We start from the raw sequence: 16,046 nt of genomic DNA, 5'->3' as shown, positions 1-16,046 counted from the left end.
TATTGCAATACTTCCGCACTTGTATTCATGTAGAGTGCACAAAAAATTAAATTTAAGGAGAGCTCACAGCAAATTCATTGTCTGGGTCCTTTTCACCTTTCCTAAATGGCCTGGAGTACTGGAACTGATCTACTTCATTGGTTCTGTAATAGCTGAAAGACAAAGAGGAAGGACAGCAAGAAGTTAGAGAAAAAAATTGGCTGGAAATTTACTGAAATGAAAAAGAAATTTTGTAACCGACTTTAATATTTGTTCAGGAACTCCCTTCTCTTTGAAATGCTGTGGGACTGTGAAAACAGGCTTGACAGTGAAACATTGGATGTCTGTCAAGTTCAGCTGAGGATGAAAACAAGGAAGAGAAAGAAACAGAGACGAAGAGAAACTGGCCGGGGTTATTATCCAATCTCTTCTAATGTCATGTTGTGAGGCTATACTTTGGTAAACATTTCCATTATTGTGCTTACAAAAGAAAGGCCAAAAGTTCTGCATCTACATCAACTACTCTTCCATTGTTCAATGACAACAACAAGCAATTGCAGATAATTATTGGTATTAGAAAATAATTCATGCCGAATTTTTGACTTTTCATTGTTTGAATTAATCCTCATGAGGCTTTTTTTATCCGTCCAGTCCAACAAAAAAAGGGTATACAAACATAATCGATATAAATAAAGTTTAGCCTCAAATATATACCTTGTGTGTCAGAAGATTCATAACCCCCTATGTCAACAGTAAAATCTGTACATCACAAGAGGCCTTCAGCTTTTATCAGCTGTTGGACACGACAAATAAAAAAAAAGAGAAAATAATTTTTGCTGAATTTTGGACTTGTCTTTTATTGAAGTAATCCTCATGAGGCAGCTGCCTTTCTGCAGCTTTTGGAAGGATACATTGGGCTGGTGAGTTGCAGATGTCGTCTGCAGGAGGCGCTGTGCTAGTCATCCGCACTGCATTTGGGAACTGAGAGAGGAGCTTTAAACTGAAGTCTTCAAGAAACGAGTACTCTTTGCCTCTATAGATGAACATCTTGTTCTGTAGCAAAAAATTAAAGTACCCACTTTTATTTTTATTTTTTTTCATTAATGATAAATACAGTTTTTTATTTTAAATTTTGAAAAAGAGGTGTTGCTTCATTTTCAAACTTCATGTAAGCCACGATTATTGCACTGGGAGGACGGCATTCATTCTGGCATTCTGTTGTGACATCAGAAAGCTAATAACCTTTACAAGGATTATTGCACACTGCCTCAAGACATATTACAAAATGCCAGCTTCGTGCATAAGGAGGGCAACAAGAGGGCTTCTCCAAGTCTCCATTTATTGAAATAGGTAATCATTTTCTTACCCTGAGGAAAGACGGAAATCCAAGGCCGTAATATCCAACTGCAAAGTACTCTGGCTGTGGCCGCATCTCATGCATTATCTTTTCGAAGAACTCTGCTTGTTTTTTCTGCAACAGAGGACAAAAAATATACAGTACATCCTTTTTATAATTACAGTGAGCCAGAATAACACTTTAAACCAAAATAACGTTGTGCTGCTTTAACCCTTTACACCTGGATCATAATTCTACCCAAAAACCCAATCCAGGGTGAAAACAACTAAAACTTCAAACAGTTGAAGCCAGTGACGTGTGGTGAGGTTCACAGCTGGTGAGGCACTCACATCAGTCAGCCTTACAAACACCCCACACAGAAGCTTAATTACCATTTCATAGGCAACAGTTTAAGTTTGTTGATTAAAATTTCATTTCACAATTTTTTCTTCCGTTTAGAAACTGTAGCATAGAAAAAAAGCACCAAAATTGTTATTGGTTGAATGCTGTATAGCTGAATGCTGTATAGCATTCAACCCTTTGTTTTCCTCTTACGCTATCTTCCGCCGTTTTTCGGCACTTAACTCCTTCTACAATTTTCAACCTATTTTAACCATTCAACTATTAAACTGTTCAGCTCTTTCAGCTTATTACTGCTATGACTTTTGGTTTTTCAAATCCTTGAACTTTTTAAGATATTCCAGGATTTTCCATGATTTTTTCTCCATTGAAATACATGGAGAATTTTTCGTGCAGAAGTTCACAGTTAAACTTCTTCTACAATTTTTCACCTATTTTAACCATTCAACTATTAAAATGTTCAGCTCTTTCATCTTATTCCAGCTATGACATTTTGTCCTTCAAATCCTTGAACTTTTCCAGATAGTCCCGGTTATTCCCGGATTTTCCAATATTTTTGCTCCATTGGCCACACCTTTGCTTCTTTAAACAATTGTAACTTTAACATTCTTTTGGCTAGAGACACCGTTCAAACATTGAAATGTTCACAAGATTTTGGACTTCAATATAAGGCTCAAAATTATTATGGGATGGCAACACCACCTACAGTTTGGCGGCCATTTTTTGCCAAAATGTGAGGCAATTTTAAACTTCTTCAAACTTTCACCTATTTCAATCATTCTACTATTTCAATGTTCAACTCCTTCAGCTTATTCCTTTCAGCTATTACTTTTGGTCCTTCAAATCTTTGAACTTTTCAAGATATTACAGGATTTTCCAAGATTTTCGCTCCATTTAAATACATTGAGAATCCTTGAAAACCTTTGGTTCTTTCAACCATTGTAACTTCAACATGCCTTTAGCTAGAGATACCGTTCAAACGTTAAATTAATCACAAGGCTTTGGACTATAAAATAGGTTTAGAAATCATTATGGGATGTCGACACAACCTACTGTTTGGTGGCCATTTTTTGACCAAATCTGAAGCAAATATTGCATTTAACTTCATCCATGGCTGGAACTGAACATATTGAAATTCACTGGATCTGGACATATAAGGAATGTGGGCGTGGTTAGCAAACAAACTTCGTTGCTATGGACGTCCAAAGGTTTACTTTTTCTGATTTGTCTGAAACTGACGTCGATTGGTTCGTCATCCCCAGGCGACCCAAACATAAAATGGTTGCTATGGAGATAGAATTAATAGAAAAGCCGCCATTTTGAAAAAAGTGGATTTTCTATCAACTTAGACATGTAGCTTTTACCAATATGATACTCTCAAACAATGTGTTTTTTTGAGTCGGTTGATGATGCTGATTCCAATGCTAGCACTTTTAGCCATTTTAGCAACATCTTCAAATTTTCAACAGTTCAGCCATTTTTTCAACAATTTCAGCTTTCATGCTTAACTCCTTCTACAAATTTTGACCTATTTTAGACATTCTACTATTACAATGTTCACCTTTTTCAGTTTATTCCTACTAAGACTTTTGATCATTTAACTTTTCAAGGTTTTTTCAGTACAGTTCAGACATTTCTTCAGCAAATTTAGCTTTCATTCAGCAGTACAGCATTCAACCCTGCATTTTATTCTGGAAATGCAGCTCCTTCTAGTTACTGACTTATTTTAATATTTAATCTTAGATGAAGTCATTGTGCCGGTCCTTCTGAAATAACACATGGCTAACCTGTCTGTCGAAGTGTTCCTTTTAAAAGTGTTACTTTCTTCAGTTTGAAAATTCTCTGCCTCCGTGGAGATCACTGCTAGTGACGTGTATAAACAAATTCCTGAGTTTAGATACATAATCTTCCATTTTGAAAATGATGCTAAACGATATTAAACAATAACTGGAGAGCTGAAATTGAACTTCTTTAGCAGTGGGGTCATTCTCTGGGATCGTCAGCGCCCTCTGCCTAGAGGCACAAAGTACCTAGTGTATTTCTAATTCGCAATTTAATGGATAAAAAAAAAGACTAAATGGGTCAGAAACTGCCCCAAATGTAATCAGACAGTTGGCGAGAACTAAGCAAATGAAGTCTTTCAATATAAAGCGTCTTTTATGACAATTAAAAGACCGAAACAGTAAAGCGCATGCGTTCGCTGCAGCTCAGTCAGTGTGTGCTGAGCTGGGTGATTGGAAGGAACAAGCGGTATTTTGACAGGAAATTCGTAATTCACTACTTTTTTTAACCAAAGAAAACTTAAAAACCTACACAGAAAAAATAAATAATCATAGAAAAGCCATGTCTAAAAAATAATATTTGATTTTTATTTGTAACTTAATAAAGTATATTCATTTAATTCAATTTGTGTATTTTCAATTTATATTACGTCTCCTCTGACTGCACATGACTGGTTAAAACTTTGAAAATGTTTTCATTTTATTTAGCAAAAGTTAGCTAAACCTGCCTGACCCTTTGCAAAAAGAAAATGGCATCCTACCTTTTTTAATAAATAATGATTACCCCATACAAATTAACTGTTGATTTTGTTAATTTATTTTTCAAACCAGGCCAGAAAGCATCTGACTATAGAAACTAATACACGACCACAAAAAAAAAAAAATGAAAATCTGAATTTAGTATAATATTAACTTATGGCATCCAACCTTTTTTTTTATAAATAATAATTATTACCCCATAAAAATTAACTGTTGATTTTGTTAATTTATTTTTCAAACCAGGCCAGAAAACATACATAAACTACCACAACAACAAAAAATGAAAATATGAATTCAGTACAATATTAACTTAGAGCTTGGGAACTGAAGAAAACCTTGGTGAAACTATTTTCTACAAACAAGACAAACTTGGAACTTGAACTTCCCCAAGGACTTAAAGTACACAATGAGGACTTGTGCAAATGTTACAAATAAATTACCATAATTGCAGGTAATACATGAATTCATGATTCAAACAGGCAGGACAGAGTGCCAAAGTAAAAGCTTCTGTTCACCGAAATGGCTGCCAATGATGATCTCCACAACTTTTGGCAAACTCGATACACTCAGGAGGAAAAATTACAACTGTCTTGGAAGTATTGGTCCGATTAACATTTTAGAGATGTCAACACACTAATTTTATGACAAAACATTTTTTTTAGCAATAATCAGACATAGGGGTGGTAGCATCATGCTTTGGGTCTCATTAAAGCTCTGGATGACTGAATTCAAGGAAAAAAATCCTGAATTCAGTGCTTTTTCAGAAAATCCTCACAGCAAATGTCAGATCAACAGTTTGTAGTGTCAACATAAGAACAAAGATCCAATCTGTACAACAAGTCCATCCGTGAATGGCTTTAATTTGAAAGATTGGGGAATTTCCTAGACAAAGTCCAGACTTTAAAGCATTTACCATATTTTCTGGACTATAAGCCGCTACTTTTTTCCTAAGTTTGGAACCATGCGGCTTGTACAAAGGTGCGGCTATCCTGTGGATTTTTCTACCACCGGTAGGGGCGCTCTGATCGGCATTAGAATGAAAAAATAAGAGAGGAAAAATTAAAACAAAGAATAGACTAGGCTACTTTTTCTTTAGCAGATAGAACACGCACGACAAATCACTAACGGGTAATTAGTTTCAAATCCTCGCCCCTTCATCATGGAGTTCATTTGATGCAAGTTTTTAGTTGAAAGCCATCGTGTGACGGTGAGATAATGTGCAATGCCACAAGTCAAGAAAAGCTTTCAGAGGACAGAAGCAAGAGGCCTGAACTTGAAATCTCCTAAAGGACTGGGTGAACACACAGAGAGAAGGTGGCTGAGGTGAATCCCCTGTACAGATCCGACTGAAAGCCAAAACAATCACGCGCAAAATGAATATTGAAGATTTCAAAGCTAGGCTGTCACAGTGTTTCCGATTTATGAGGAGTAAAAACCTGTCGATTAGGGCACGGACAACTCTCTGTCAACAACTCCCCCCTGACTATCAAGAAAAAGTTGAAAACTTCCACAAATTTGTTGAAACAAAGATACAAGAGAACTCCATCGGACCAGACAACATCATAAATATGGATGACGCACCTTTGATGTTTGATCTGCCTCTGACCAAGACTGTTAACAAGACAGATGCATCATCCGTGTCGTTGAAAACAATAGGCCACAACAAGACGTACTTCACCTGCATTCTGGCATGCACTGCATCTGGACAAAAACCTCCACCGATGGTGATTTTTAAGCTCATAACTATCCCGAAAGAACAATTCCTGAAAGGCATAGTGGTCAAAATAAACATCAAAAGGGTCGATGAAGGAAGGCCTAATGCAGGAATGGTTAACGGATTTCTACAGTAAGCACCCGGGAGGATTTTTTCACCGGAAAAAAGCACCACTTGTTTTGGATAGCATGAAGGCCCACATCACAGATTCTGTGAAAGCAGCGATCAAGAAAACAAACTCCATTCCAGCTGTGATTCCTGGAGGTACAACAAAGTATTTGCAGCCACTTGACATCAGTGTGAATCGTTTAAAGCTGCACTCTGGGTAGAGTCAGAGACTTGGATGATAAGAGGGGAGAAGTCTTTCACAAAAACTGGTCGCATGCAAAAAGCATCCTTTTTTAATGTCTGTCAGTGGATCCTAACAGCATGGAGTACTGTGAAAAAATCCACCATCAACAATGGGTTCCAAAAGGCTGGACTGCTAAGCAAAGAGAGCGGCGCATCTTCAGAGCCAACTTTACCGGAGGATGACATTGACACTGATGGAGACCGATGTGACGAAGCGCTTCTGAGGCTATTGAACTCCGACACTGAAGAAGATGACTTCATGGGTTTCAACGAAAATGATTAAGGTGACTTGTGGTTTCAAACACAGGAGAAATTAAGGTAAAGAAATACCGGTTATTTTCTCATGATTCTGTTCCGTTTTAATCAGCAAAGTTGCTGCCGTGTTAAAAGGCACTATTTGGAAATTACCGTAATTTCCAGATTATGAGCTGCTTCTTTTGTCACACGCTTTCGACCATGCGGCTTATTCAATGATGCGGCTCATATATGCACTTTTTAACAGCCGCTAGGGGCGCTCGAACAACAAGGTAAGTGTGGGACAGGGGAAAGAGGGTAGGCGTGTCGATGAAGACGCCCCGCTGATTCAATCAGTCTCAGAGAGGAGGCTGAATGCATAATCCAATTTCTGACAACAAGCCCATTTATTTTGACACACCCACAAGCAGCCAAACAGCATGGACTTGACTTTTGCACTCGCGCTCTCCTCTCCTTCCGCTGCTGCTCCCTGCTCCTTAGACACGCGCACAGTTTCAGCACATATACATCCTCAATCTACAACACAGTGTGGGGACCTGGGGGTTAGCCCCGCCTTAAGCCCCTAAGACTCATGGGAAGTGTGGAATTGTGGGTGTAAAGTTCCGTAAAGTTCCTCACCATGAGTGAGGGGGCTATGAGCAGAAGTGAGATCCACGCTGTTTGGGGGGGGGGGGGGGGTTAAATAAATAGGCTAAAATGCCATATGCTTCTCCCTAAGCAACATGGTAATTGGTGACATACCAGTCGGGTCGTTACAACCTGTTTCAATGTGGACACATGCGGCTTGTGTGTGAACAAAATGGCTTATCCTACAAAGATTAGGTGGGTGCAGCTTGTAATCAGGTGCGCTCAATAACCCAGAAATTACGGTACCTGTTCAGGTACATACATGAACATTTACAGTAAAAAATCGTTCTGAACATGCAGTAAATATCTAATTTTTCAACATAGATATCTGCAGCTTATAGCCCAGTAGAGCTTGTAAATCGTTTTTTTTTTTTTGTTTTTTTTTTTAATACAGTGGATGCAGCTTACATACTGATGCGCTCTATAGTCCAGAAAATATGGTTAGGACAATCAGTTATGGTTAGGTTGCAATTACTCTTCCACATTTGTTTGGATATTTTTGTCTTCAATAAAAAGCCTATTTAAGAATCTGTATTTTTACCCAGATTTCGTCGCCCAATATCATATTTGCTTGAGAATTTAATTGTTTAAAATGTGATAAATAAAAACAAAAGGAGTAATCAGAAATGTTTTTTCTCACCACTGCATGGTTATTAGGTCAAACTTGAGGAAACTGATGTTTCAAGTAATTTTATTTTAAAAGTAAATTAAAAAAAAAAATCAAATAAAAATTCTAAAGTAAAAATGCATTAAAGTACATTCTAATAATAATAATAATAATAATCCATTTTATTTAAAGCGCCTTTCAAGAAACCCAAGGACACTTTACAAAACAAAGGTTAAAAATAGACATTAAAAGCACAATTCTGTTAAATTTGAGAGAAAATAAATTTAAGTAATTAAAAAATTAAAGAGAGGAAAAGGAAAGTTTAAGTCTGTAGTGGGCGCGGTGTCAATTAAGGTCCCAGCTGTGCGCACCGGAGACGTTTTTTGGATGAGGTGCGTGCGTAGCGCCAGATCAGGCAGAGCTCAAGAGCGATCGCAAACTTTGTTTAGTCCATCATTGAATGTCATTTATAAAAGCACTGCTATTTATGAAATATATTTATTGCTGTATTTTCAATGAATACCCATAATTATGAAGTTACATTTTTAACAAATTAATTGTGTAAGTTGAATTAATCATGGAATCATGAATTTAACTGTTGATTAATGTTATATATTTATTGTTGTATTTATTGTGGTAAATTAATAAGATATGTCTTGTTTAGGTTTTTCACCATACATGCATAACCAGCACCTCGCCATTGCTGTTGAAACCTCTCAAAGAATTGAATAAAACAGAACAAACGGAAAAGTGTGTCTGCATTAGGCCTGCACAATATACCGCAAATTTATCGTTATCGCAATATCCAGCTCTGCAATATGCATATCGCAAAAGACAGTGAAAATCGCAATAAATCGTAAACCTTAAATGTGTTAATACAACCTTAAGGCAGCTTGAAGCATTTAACGAATCATATAAATCCCTCGGATGGACGCCTTCACCTTGTTGACCAATTGGATGGAGGCCTATTATGCTAGATGTTTGTCTCCTATGTCAACGAGGGTCATTTGGAGTATAATTTTTAAACTGTTGCAATGAAATGGGAATGATGTTTTTGTTTATTTTGTTATTTGTTTGTATACCGCAAATTATACCGTTATCGCAATATTAATCTTAAATATCGCATATCGCGAGTTTTCCTCATATCGTGCAGCCCTAGTCTGCATGGTGTGTGAAGTCCTGCTCGTAAAACTCCGTGGATGCTTTCCATTTTCAAGTGAGGCATAATAACTTGACAATGGTATTATTATGAGCAAGTAACCATTGTTACCTAACATTTTCCTTAAACTCTTTTGTAGATTGTAGGAAAACATAACATCTGGAGTGTAGTTGGTAGAAACACTTAAAAAGCTCAAACTTTGCCTGGCATATTTGAACTCTATATCGACTGCAAAGATCAAACCTCGCAGCTCCAACAGATTGATGAAGTCAAGTATCTAAACAGTGAGGAGATGCAGAAATAGCACAAAGATCCAAATTATTCTCCAGCTATTTTCACAGTAGTTCATGGTCCACCCGCTTTCTGATATTTTATGAGCAATGATGTCTGAATCCCTCAGCTTGTGTTCTCTTACCAGCAGCTGGCTCAGCTCCATGAAGTCAAACATGTGGTTCTCGTGCATCTTAGCCAGCTGTTTGCACAGCTCAATGGCCTTCTCCCACATCTGAGAGGACGTGAGAAGCACTTAGTTAAAAGATAACCATAAAACATTAACATAGAAACAGAAGCACATGCTAGACTTTGCCATCTGGTTTAATGAACTCCCCTCCGGTTGTGGCCTAAAATGACTTCCTGGCAAGAATCAAAGTACCAAGTATGAGTTCAAAATAGTTCAAATTCACCTTTCCCTTATCCAGGTAACAAATTATTTCCTGGAAGAGCCTTTCTTTTAGCTCCTGCTGGGTCCACGCATGCTCCCTGTCTCGAGGTATAAGATGAGGTGCACAGGGCTTGTCTGACCACTGGGGTGGAAAATGGTCATAAATAACAGTTTCAAAGGTTAAAAAAAATATCATAACGAAGATCAAAAATTTGGATCTCGTTAAGGCTAAGCTTATATGTATTAAAGACCTGCAGTAATTCGGCATGTAGCAGGAGAGTGTACGCAGCTTCTGTGTAGTTCTCACAGTCCAGGTGCAAATCTCGCAGCTTATACAAGTACCTTGGAACAAGAACAAAAAAGTCTGAGAACACATTTAACTTGTTAAAAAACATTATTTCCCTAACTGACTCACCGGATATAAATGTCCTCCCTTTTCTTTTCTTTGTAGAAATTCTGGACAAAAAAATTACAAATAATCACACCACACAATTCCTCACTAATCAGAAATGACTTTAAGGATTTGTAAACTTGGGGTTAAGACGGGTAAAGACAGGCTCCTGGCGTGAAGACGTACCAGCACATTGACGGTGCAGCTCATGCGGTGCTCGGGACTCTCATCATGGGTGATGGTCCGGTACGCCAGCAGATTCTCCAGCAGAGTGCTGAGCAGCAGTGCCAGCTCCTCCCCCGACTGAGAGAGGTATCTGTGGCGTCTGCAGTGCTCCAGTAATCTGCATGTAGGAACAGGCATCTCCTCACAAACTTAAAAAAACCTTTTCAGCTTAGTTCATTGGTAAACAGGTCACTTCTGGGAATCATTTGATATTAGAAAGTGAGTGGTTGAGGGTTTTACATTGATTTGATTTTAAATCTAAATGTCTTGTCACTAATGTCTCCTGAAGACTTGATTAAAACACAATGAGAAGAGCCTCTGAGGTACTGTAGAACTGAATACCCAACTAGAATGCTCTAAAGTTCTCCCTGGAGTGTTACTGGAGCAGTTTTCAAAAAACATAAACAAATGTGTGATCCACTTTTCTGCCTTACGTTTTCTCCAGCAGGACTTTGTACTGCTCATCTCCTCGGCCTCCTTCCACCTCTTGATCTAATTTCATGATTAATTCATTCTCAAACTGCAACAAAGCAACAAAAAAAAACAAGTGAACATGGCATCTCAGTTAGCTAAACAAGTTAACTTAAAAGGTTAGGACACAAACAAAATCATGAACAAAACCCTAAAGTTTTTGGATTATTTGGGGCAGGGTTGTACCGTTTGAAAAGTGCGTCCGGGGTTGAAGTTGTGCTCACACTGCATCATATCAAAGAAAATGGGGATGGTGGCCTTTCGTAGCTCTGGCTCAGGCACGAGCGTGACCTCCAGGATGGGCCCGACCATGGCTGGAATGAACTTCATTTTGTGGGGGCCTGGGAGGCAGCATATATTGTAATGCGGAGATATCTTGTAATGATTTGGAGGGGCAATATGCTGCATCTTTACTTTTCAACAAACAGAGGCTAAATCTAATAATGTGGCACGGAAAACAACAACACACTGTGAAACTGGACAATAAAAACATATTGCCTTCTTATTTCCCCTTGCATTATTTGCGGGCACTGAATAATCAGTTCCAGCATCTCTTTGATAACAGTGGCATTGTCAGATTGTGGAAAACACTCACCAAGGTTGTACCACATGTCCCTGATCTTAAATCCCATGGTCTTCCTCATGTCTCCATATCTGAGAAAAGAATTCAATCAACTAGCTGAAGAAGTGAGTTCTCACTTTTTGAAAGGATTTCCACTGGTAACCTGAAAATCTCACTTATTAAGTATCTTATTCCGTCTCTCTTGGGAGAAGGATTCAAGCTGCAGGGTCTTGTGAGTAAGGAACGCCACGCACAAATTAAAGTAGTTATTCCACAGCTGGAAGGGAAAGAAGGCTATTTAAATATTGATGCTGCAGTTTCAATCCTGCAATGCTTCAACTTTGATTGTGTGATCGGCGAGACACAACACACCTGCAGTTCAAAATGCGCCGGGTCCAGGAAGTACATGTTGAGCACATTGGAGTACTGGTTGATGGCCCTCAGGAACACCTGCATTTGCACCATGTTCATGATCACCCAGTCGGCAGGGAAGACATTTCCCATGAGGTCTTTAAACATAATGAATGTCTCCATGAGGAAGTCCTAAAGCGAGAGGAAGAAGAAAGTAAAATCCGGATGAATAAAGCGAGGCTGGTAAAGCAGCAGCAGGTACACGTCAGTCACACACCATGCCCCCACAGCTTTGCGGAAACTCACGACAACCTCATCATGTCAGTGCAATCAACCGCATGAAATGTCTGTAATCAATACTCCCTTAAGGAGCAGTAAGTGGCCAGGGTGGTTTAATGCCGATAATTGATGAGATGCTTCAGGACAAGATGTAGCCAACAAGGGAGGAACCGAGACACTTACAATGATATCTTGTCTTGTTTTGAAGGTGCTGATGTAGTGGGTGTAATGCATGTCATCCATCTGCTTCAGGATGGCAGTCATGCAGGCGAGATAGTGGCCCTGCCAAAGACATGACAGCTATTAACTCAAGGCATTTCACAGAAAATCATCCTTAAAAAAAAAAAAGCATACAAAACACATTCAATAATTTTGCCAAAATCTGAATGAGTGCACTTTTCAGCGGAAACATTACAATGAGAGGTGAATCTCGGTCCATGCTGATGACGGTGCGATTAACCCTGCGGAGAAGCCGCTCCATTATCAGCTGGATGTGCCCTCTGGTGGGACCCTGCACACACAGAAGAGCCTCAGGCACAAACACGGAGACGCCGACTTATCGGGAGAGAGCGCTCCATTTGGGGAAAAGGTCAATTGTGTAAACTTCATTACACTTTCATAACAGGTTTTTTTTTCTCACACAAATCTTCATATTTCAACAGACACGATTGAAGTCTCAGCTTTTTCAAGATGTTGCTGAACAGTCACTAATTTACCACATATACAGATAGATAATCTAATATGTGAAAAAGTACCAATTTATTAAGATTAAATTAAATTAATTATTGTGTTGAGTTAGGAAAGAAAAGCTATTTTGAAGAGTGTTTTTGTACAATAGATGTTTGAACAAAGACTTGTTTCTGTAAAAGCCACAAACTTATCTTTTAAATTTAAATATATTAGAAGTCTTTTTTCTTTTCTAATATAAGTTTTAATAATATTTGTTACCTGTTTAAATAGGAACTTTTTTTAACCACTTACACATCTGGATGTTTGGTCTTCTGGGCAGCTTCTTGTATTTTCTTTCAGTTTTTATTTAATTTTCTAATTTTAACTAAGTATTATAACCAAGCACACTAAAACATTGGAATTTTGTTGCCATGTTAATCAGCCTCAATCAATGAAATTACTTGTAAGTTGTTGTAATATTATGAAAAATTGCCCACCGGTTCCAATTTAAATATTGTGTTGAGCTACCAGTAAAATCCCCTTATGTTTTGATCTTCCACACATCAAACCTGACACTTTAAATTGATGGGCGTATCTTGACAGTTTTGGATGAAAAACATTTGTGTGGTTTGTCAACATGCTGGACCTTTTCCTTCCATATTTCTGGAGAAAATCCCAGCAATGACTTTTATGAACACATCATCCTAAACTGTATGGACAATTTCAAAGTTTACATTTTTTCTTAGTTTCCACATAAATTAAAAAGGATCTTCTCCTTAATTTGAAACATCAGATTTCTTTTGGTGAAAGCAACATTAAACCTTGTAAGTTCTTAAGTTTCTTCATAGATTTCAGAAGAAAGCAGGAGGTCTAGAAGAACTTCAATGGAGAAAGTGACAGGTATGGGCGAAACAAAATCATTCTGCACTTCAGGTTACCTCGAAATGGAGGCTGTTGTTAATGTGGACTTACTCACATTACAATGCTCAAATTACAACATTTCAAACTTAATTGGAATTACGGTAATATTCTCCTTCAAAAATGCAAGTGTATGTGAATTACAAAAAAAAGGTGGGATATACATAAATGTATGTGTTCTCTGTTGATTTTCCTTTTTTTGCATTTTAACCAAAAAAGAATCTTCTTAAAAAATATGCAAACTGCATCTCTTTGGCATTTAGAGGCTTTGACTAGCTCGCATTCTGACTGCCGCTTGGGATACTTCTGGGTCGTTTCACTCCAAAACAAAACAGCGTAAAATGAATGGAAAAATGCAACATAAATATGCAATCCCTCCAGCAAGCCCTGGGTTGGCCCAAGGGCTTCCCACCCCACTGAACTTCCTGCATAACCCTCACAAAAGCTTCCACAGGTTTCACAAAACAGCAGTTAAACTGTGAGGAACCCATGGGAGGTTGAGCTCTGAACCTCGCCTTCTGGAGCAAAAGAAAATTAAAATAGCTCAGTGGTCTACACCAGCTACAGTTTTCTGGGCTAAATAACAAATACATTTTGAATAGAGTTCACTTAAATGCATACAGTTACAGTATGACAAGCTGAGTATCTTGGACAAAAACTATTTTACTGTAACAAACTTTTCCTTAGACACTCAAGAACTTCCATTTGTGATCTTCTAAAGAAGCACAAGTAATCAAGTAAAACTATTTTTTCACTTGAAAAGGGAATTCAAACTAAGCTACAATAAATTATAATAAACGTCCCATAAATATTACATAAAACATAAAACTAGAAAGACTGGTAAAGTCTTTCTGAACTCTAGTTTGAAAAACATTTTGGAAAAAAAAAGGATTACCATAAAAGGATTTCTGTGGAACTATTCCAACCTATCAGCATCTCATGTGACAAAAATCTCAATTGGTCTATCTGCTGATGACAACAGTTTTCTACTACTCACATTTCCCTGATATTGTATTAGTAATTGACATCAAATGACATCGTAGAACAGTTTTTTTTTTTTTTTTTTTTTTACTAAATATAATCCTAAACAATAAATCCACCATGTCTGCAACTTCATTATATACAATTGTGAAACATTCTAGAGTCAATTGCTGCATATTAGGCAGAGCGGCTACTGATACGTCAGAACAACTGTCTCAATAAATCTGTATCTTGAGGAAGACTCCTGGTTTTGTCTGTAAATAGCAGCTTTATTTTTCTTTGAAGTCAAAGGCTTTTCTTCAGTTTCCTCCCTGGCTCCCAAAAGAAACTTCCCATAAACGTTTCATTGCTTGGCCTTTATTAGCTTTTTAGCTTAGAGCTGCTAACGGTCCGAGCAGACGCTCAAGGTCACGTGATGCGTCAGGACAGATGGACATGGTGAACAGAATCCAGTGGTTTTCCAAAATAAAACTTTTCTCAGTATCAGAAAATGAACTAAATGGAAATAATCTTAATAAGCGTATGCATTTTTTTCAGTCTGCGGCCCGGTACCAGCTGATTTTATAAATATTGTTAAAAAAAAATCATAATCATAATTAAAAAGACCACTGGAAAGACTTTAAATAAATAAAAAAAATAAAAAATAAAACTTAGTTTAAATTTCGCATTCAAGTTTGAACAGTTTTTGTGCTGATGTGCTAGTGTATTCTAAAAAGCCCAAAGTCACTGAATATATTTGGAAAATTGGTACACAGCCTCTCTAACATTGTAAATGTTTTAATAACCCTTACTGTGTTTTATCTTCTTACCACATCTTTGCGATCCAGGTTGTCCAGCAATGTGCTGAGCACCTGGACACAAGCCTCATAGTCCGGTTTACAGGAGTGGTCATCCAGCTGGCCACTTAGCTGGTCGGTGACCAGTGGCAGCAGCACGTTCCGGCATTCTGTGTGATCAGACAGGAGAGAAACTGAGTCCATAGCAGGTTTCTACCACATGATAACAGAGTGTGGCAGTGCCCGCCATTCAGCTCACTTATACTTTTAATTTTTTTTCAGCTCGTTTGAAATGTCATTAGATGGTTTCAGCGCTGCGAGAACTCTCACCTGGCTGCTTGAAAAGGTCACTCTCCACCATTTTACACATGCAGCCCAGCTTCTGACGCACAAGCTGCAAGTCTGGAATGCTCTCAATGAACTTTGTTAGGAGAACACTGAAAAGAGATCAATCAAGGAAGAAAAAGGGAAAAAAAATAACACTTAAAGAGCAGCTAAGACAATTCGGGTGCAAATATATTTCACATCTTTCAATTAGAGAAGCAATAAGAAGGGCAGATGACTAGCTAGTTTTACAGCAGCGGGAATGGAAAACAACACCTTAACTCAGAAGTACAGAAGGTAATTTGCACCGAGACAGGCTATTTTCATGTCCCGTTGTGCGAACTCTCTTGCGAGTTACCTGAGCTCCACAGGATCAAACACGGTCTGAACGTCATTAATGATGCTGGGGAGATATTTCAATATTGCACCCTGTAGAAGCAAAGAATCGGGTTGCATCAGAATACAGATCAGGGATCTTTTTTAACACAGCAAAACAGCTTTTCATTTGTA

At 38.0% G+C, this 16,046-nt stretch overlaps 1 protein-coding gene across 3 annotated transcripts in view; it reads right to left on the bottom strand.

Moving 5' to 3' along the window:
* The window catches only part of dock5 (dedicator of cytokinesis 5), a 58,619-nt gene that overhangs the window by 10,140 nt on the left and 32,433 nt on the right, over positions 1–16,046 (bottom strand). For all 3 annotated transcript variants that reach the window (XM_011479450.3, XM_011479451.3, XM_011479452.3), the window contains exons 24-42: positions 15,895–15,965; positions 15,543–15,649; positions 15,246–15,382; positions 12,284–12,379; positions 12,052–12,150; positions 11,611–11,781; positions 11,415–11,515; positions 11,272–11,330; positions 10,863–11,017; positions 10,640–10,725; positions 10,167–10,323; positions 10,005–10,045; positions 9,841–9,931; positions 9,612–9,731; positions 9,344–9,433; positions 1,346–1,450; positions 891–1,032; positions 242–323; positions 68–152 (exon numbers count right to left, since the gene is read on the bottom strand). In XM_011479450.3, the coding sequence (XP_011477752.1) occupies positions 68–152; positions 242–323; positions 891–1,032; positions 1,346–1,450; positions 9,344–9,433; positions 9,612–9,731; positions 9,841–9,931; positions 10,005–10,045; positions 10,167–10,323; positions 10,640–10,725; positions 10,863–11,017; positions 11,272–11,330; positions 11,415–11,515; positions 11,611–11,781; positions 12,052–12,150; positions 12,284–12,379; positions 15,246–15,382; positions 15,543–15,649; positions 15,895–15,965 (1,995 nt within the window). The remainder of the gene's footprint in view (positions 1–67; positions 153–241; positions 324–890; positions 1,033–1,345; positions 1,451–9,343; positions 9,434–9,611; positions 9,732–9,840; positions 9,932–10,004; positions 10,046–10,166; positions 10,324–10,639; positions 10,726–10,862; positions 11,018–11,271; positions 11,331–11,414; positions 11,516–11,610; positions 11,782–12,051; positions 12,151–12,283; positions 12,380–15,245; positions 15,383–15,542; positions 15,650–15,894; positions 15,966–16,046) is intronic.

This window comes from Oryzias latipes, chromosome 9, assembly GCF_002234675.1.
Source record: "Oryzias latipes chromosome 9, ASM223467v1".
NCBI classification, from domain to species: domain Eukaryota; kingdom Metazoa; phylum Chordata; class Actinopteri; order Beloniformes; family Adrianichthyidae; genus Oryzias; species Oryzias latipes.
The sequence above is the reverse complement of the archived record's forward strand: the minus strand, read 5'-3'. Positions and strand labels throughout refer to the sequence as shown.